At 57.9% G+C, this 5,279-nt stretch overlaps 1 protein-coding gene across 5 annotated transcripts in view; it reads right to left on the reverse strand.

Moving 5' to 3' along the window:
- The window catches only part of TPM2 (tropomyosin 2), a 7,995-nt gene extending 5,162 nt beyond the window's left edge, over positions 1–2,833 (reverse strand). For 2 of the 5 annotated variants that reach the window (XM_007455965.1, XM_007455964.1), the window contains exons 1-2: positions 2,480–2,833; positions 1,917–2,042 (exon numbers count right to left, since the gene is read on the reverse strand). In XM_007455965.1, coding sequence (XP_007456027.1) covers positions 1,917–2,042; positions 2,480–2,593 — 240 coding nt within the window. In that variant the 5' untranslated portion in view covers positions 2,594–2,833. Of the gene's footprint in view, positions 1–1,916; positions 2,131–2,450 lie in introns of all 5 variants that reach the window. The other 3 variants (XM_007455967.1, XM_007455966.1, XM_007455963.1) reach the window with 3 other exon arrangements.
- Positions 2,834–5,279: the final 2,446 nt, after the last annotated feature.

The raw sequence follows: 5,279 nt of genomic DNA on the forward strand, positions 1-5,279 counted from the left end.
CGGCAGGCGGACTCCCAACCACTGCACCACCAGGGAAGCCCTTTTTTTTTCTGATGATAAGCAATCTTGGGAAATAGTAAAATAATATGCAGAAAGCACTTGAATATGTGCCTGCAGAGTCCACACCCCATAAACGTTAGGTTATCCCTTGTCTCTCCCTCAAGGACAAAACACAGAAACCGCGAGATTTAGGATTGGAAAGGAGAAAGGACCAGTGTAGGGGAAGAAGAGAGTGAGAGGGAAGAGATGGGTGGCAGCACTGGGGGTAGAGGGAGTAGAAAGCAGGTCCTGAGTGATAGTGTAGGGCAGGGGAAACAACACCATATATAGAAAGTAGTTGCAGCTTATCCTCCAGGTGCTGAAGGCCACCTAGAGTGACAAGAGCCCATCCTGGGCACAGGGCCATATGACTCAGTGTGGAAGGATTCTGGGACAGCACTGGGGTTGGGAAGAATGACTCTGGGGGACACTGGAGGTCTATTCTAGAGAGAGATGAGACTCTGCAAAAGGGAAACTCTTCATGGTAGTGGGGTGACAAATGACTCTGGAGAATCTGGGAAGTCCTGGGGCCCGCATCACAGGAATGACTTTTGCCATTTTCTGCTTCTCAAGTTCTTCCCAGTTACGGATGCTGCCCTCTAACCGCAGGACAGGCAGTGCCGTCCCCACTGCACAAATGAGAAGCAAGAGAGAAAGGAGAAACTGAGGTACCGTGTAAGTTAAGTGCTGTGTTCAAGGTCACACAATAAGTTTGGGCACCGTTTCCTATCTTCTACTGGTGCTGCTGCCCTGCTTCCCCAGCTCTGTCCCTCTCTTCCCCTCCTCCCTCCAGCCCCCACCTAGCTCCTTGGGTTTCCAGTCCTTACTCCAGCTGCACTGGGCCTCAGTTATTTATAGAGTGTCAGATGCCCAGGGTCGTCTTCACTAGCAGCTGCAGGTCAGTTCCCTCCCATGTGCCAGGGCTGGTGAAGAACCAAAACCGAAGGCTGGAGGTCAGAGAAACCAACCTTGGGGCTAGCGGGGGATGGGGAACAAGGATAATGGTCAATACGAACAGTAATGTCATCTCTGATCTCGCATGTTCAGACCGTGCGTATGCGAATCCCCCCATCCACCCAACTGCAGGCTCATCTTAAACTTAAGCCTGGGTGGAAGGCAAACGGGGAGCATGAGGCAGAGAAAGTACCATGTCCAAAGTCTGACGGCCGTTCTCCTACCTCGTGGGGGAGGGGTTGGGAATGGCAGGAGGTGGAGAAGTCTGATTAGGGGGTGGGAGGTGGGCAGAGGAATCTCCGAGTGAGCGGAACTTGCCAAGGTGGCTGCCGTGGCATTTGTGGCTCTGTCCCTCTGCCCCGTGGCCTGGCATGGTCTCAAGGCCGAGAGCCTAATGAGGGTAAGTGAGGGACCGACAGAACCTGAGCTGGCGCCCCAGTGCACAGCAGGGCCGCTGGAGCCAGAAGTCAAGGCCAGGGAATTTCTAATGGCCCCCCAGGGGTGTAGCTCAAGTCAGGGCCCCTCTGTGAACTCCTCTCCCCTCCCCCTGCCCAACGGTGCCTACAGCCACAACCCGCACCCCGAAAAGGTAGCTGCAGGCTCCTCTCCATGTTCAGCTGGGGGATTAGTTGAGATGGATGGTAAATTCTTGTACCACCCACCCCCATGGTGACTCATTGCTTGGTCACTGTACACGCTAAGAGCTGGAACCAAACGAAATTACAACACTGTGTCCTCTGGGGGAAGTGGGAAGTGGTTTTGATTTACCCACTGTCTTGGATTATTTGTGCCAGCTTTTGCCCTCGCCTGGGTTCCTGCGAGGAAACGGTTTCTGTCCTGATGCTGAAGGTCCCCTCCATCCCCATGTCTGGGACCCCTCCCAGTGCACTAACTCTCCCACCATCCCCCAGGTCCACACTCACATCGGTGGCTTTCTTCTCAGCCTGCTCCAGTTTCTCCTGGGCATCCTTCACTGATTCGGAATACTTTTCCACCTCGTCCTCCGTCCCTTTCAGCTTCTTCTGGAGGGCCTGCTGCTCCTCCTCCAGCTGGAAGAGAAAAGCCTCAGTCAGCCAGGCCCAGGCCCAGGCAGGAGGCAGTGGTGCGCGCAAGGGGTTACTAAGAGATCTGTAGAGGCTGTCAGGGAGGAAGAGGGACAGCAGAGGAGGGACAGTGCAGCCAGGGGTGTTGTAGGGACCTGGCGGGAGGGGAGAGAGAGCTTCCAACCCCAAGGAGCAGGGGCCATCATGGCTCTGCAAGGGCAGGAGTGGAAAGGGGGGGACCGGGGCTCCCCAGGCTATGGTGGGTGAGATGAAGCGTGGCTCTGGCTAGGGCCCTGGGGGGTACCGTGAAGGCCCAGCAGCCCTCACACTGGACAGTAGAGAGCCTTGGACAGCAGGCCAGAGGCTGGGAGGCACCGGGCAGGGCCTACGCCACCCGCATCATGGGGTGGCGGCGGGGGATGCGCCGGGCCTGGGGCCCCCACCTGCTTGCAGCGGTCCTCAGCTTGCTTCTTGTCGGCCTCAGCCTGCTCAGCGCGGTCGATGGCATTCTCCTTGTCCAGCTTTAGCATCTGCATCTTCTTCTTGATGGCGTCCATGGTTGCGGTGGGAGACCGGCCGGCCGGCGGGCTGTGGGGTGGACCGGGCTGACTGGGCTGGCTGCGCGAAGTGGTTGCACGGGTGGCGGGCGAGGAGGACCAACAGGGACTGGGATGTCCCAGCCGCGCGGGCGCCTAAAAGGCGGGGAGGGACCGGGCGGAGCCGGGGGCCAGGACCCTCCCCCACTGCAGCCCAAACCTTGTAGGGGCAGAAGCGCTGCAGGGTCGAGGGGCGCGGCCACCCCCTGCGCCCACCCCCTCGGGGCTCCGCCTCTCCCCCCTCCCTCCCCCCCCCACAACCCCCTCCTCCCGCGGCCGTCTGAAGGGAAAGTAGATGGAGAGTCTGTCGAAAGAAAACACCGCAGCGTTGCAGAGGGGAGGGGACCCTGGGGCTGGGGGCTCCGCGCTTCTTCTGAGTGACAGCCCGGCCCAGTGGCAGCTGCGGCTGGGGGCCCTGGGGCTATTTCGGGGTTTGAGCTCACGGCAGCTGCCCGGGCGCAAGGACCGGAGTGTCCCCCCCCTCAGCTGCAGCAGCCGCTGCACTTAATTTAGAAGTTTCCTGTAAATCCCCTCGGATTAAATGTCTCTTGGAAGGCGGGGCTCCTCCGCCTTTCGAGTGCCTCAGTTTACCCTGAGTCCCAGACTCTGGGTTTGCGTTACCGACGTGCCAGTGATAGCAGAGAGTCTCTCCAGGGACTTGGGGAAACTGAGTCAGGAGGGGAGCCCAGAGCCCCAGTCGTAGTGCGGGGCGAGGCCCGGCTGGCTGCCCCCGAGGGCGGGCCTGACCTCTCTTCCCCCTTCCAGCCCCTTCCAGCCCCTGCCTCTGGAGCCAGGGCCCCTCCTCCATGGTCGCCGGGGCCTCGGAACCCAGCTCCGTGCCCCGCCTGCCCCACCCCCACGTGCCCCGCATATTTTCCACGCGGCTTCCGCCTGGGAGGACGCGGCGCGCTCCCCTCCCCTCTCTCCATCCCCTCCGGGGACGCGCCCCTCTGCGTCCCTTCCTTGCCCCACTCCGGGCTCCACCGGCCCCACCGCCCCTCCACTCACCCCCACCCACCCCCGCTCTCGCCTAACCTTCCCGTGCGCCCTCCCTTCTGCTCCCCTTCTCCCGCGGACTCTCCTCTCTCCCTTGTGAGCCAGCTTTACGCTGAAATTTCTTTTCTGCCCTTTTTTGGGATGTTTCCCGTGGGGAGGCGGAGCCGGGCTGGGGCGAGGAAGGCAGGGGCGAGGGTAAGAGTTACTGAGCTGCTGGGCGTCAGGAGCTGCGGGTGCGGTGTCCCCTCGGACCGAGGCCACCAGAAAGAGCTCCGGGAGCTGGGGCCTAGGGTCGGGAAAACAGAGGCACGGGCGCCAGGCTGTTTTCGTTTTGCTCGGGGTGGGGTGGGGGGAGAGGAAGTGGAGAGCTGCCTTGGAAGGGGGGAAAGGGGAGACCAGGCAGAGGAAGCCTTGCTCCCCAGGGGCAGAGGGGCGGGAGGCCTGGCTTTTGCTGGCGGGGCGGGAACCGTGGGAACCACGGGTCCCGGGCCGGGTGAGATGGGGGCGGGGAGGGAGGGGGCTCTGAAATGTATTTAGATCTGCTTAGGCGACTGCTGCTACACATGGAACAAAAAACTGATCTCGCGGTGTTCACTCCGTCTCCTGTTTCCCCAGACTCTTGAGAGTCTCTTCCATCCACCCTGTAGCCAGTGCCAGACCCCTGGCGGGTAATCAAGAGCTCCCGTCCCTCACTTCCCACATCCACTTAATCCTGTAGGTTCTACTTCCTACAAATGAGGTTCCTCCTCTGAAGTCTCTGGGGTTGCCTTGGGCAGCTCCTTATATTACCTCCTGCCTGGGTCTGTTGTGGTCTTACTCCTGGTTCCCCAGCTCTCCTCGACATTGTTACACAAAAGTCTTTTTTTAAAGTTGGTGCAAGTAGGACCCTAAAATCCTCCCAAACCCCTCCCTTCACCCTCCCTCTTTTGATGGGAAAAATCCGCATCTCTTAAAATGGTATATAAGGCGCTTTGTTTTGGCTCCTGCCCACTTCTCTAGCTCTACCTCCTTTCATTTCCAACCTCACCCCCAGTACACAGACTTGTACTTCTGTGCAGCATTCATACTGAGCTAAGTGCAGGAACTGGAAATCACCATACTTTTCTTGAAGCTTCCACCTTTTATGCATTCTGTTCTCTCTTCCTAAAATGCTCTTCCCTTGGCTGATTCCTGGTGGCTGTAAAGACCAAGTGGCAGCTTTTCTGGGAAGCCTTCCCTAGCCACTTGTCCCGCCCACCCTTTCCACCTAATAGGTGCATGTTTTTGGTGAAGGCTCCTAGCTGACATTCTCATAGTCCCTGTTATAACTGTCCTTGTACCCGTTTGCCTCCTTCACGGATCTCCAGAACAGGGACTGTCTTTTTCAATTCTGAGTCCCCAGTGTAGCATAGCATCAGGCATAGAGTTGGCACTTGGTAAACATTTGCCGGGTGAGTTTTTTGTGCACCGGGTTCAGAATTCACAAAGATACTATGTGGATCTAGGGGAACTCATGGTCTAGTGGGCCAGTTCTCAAACTTCATCTTAGAACCCCCATACACTCTTAAAAATTGAGAGTGGCGTTTGAAGATCCAAAAAGCTTTTGTTGGAGTCATATCTATCATATCTATCAATCTATCAATACTTACCATATTAAAATGGAAACTAAGAA

This window comes from Lipotes vexillifer, unplaced genomic scaffold, assembly GCF_000442215.2.
Source record: "Lipotes vexillifer unplaced genomic scaffold, Lipotes_vexillifer_v1.1 scaffold920, whole genome shotgun sequence".
NCBI classification, from domain to species: domain Eukaryota; kingdom Metazoa; phylum Chordata; class Mammalia; order Artiodactyla; family Lipotidae; genus Lipotes; species Lipotes vexillifer.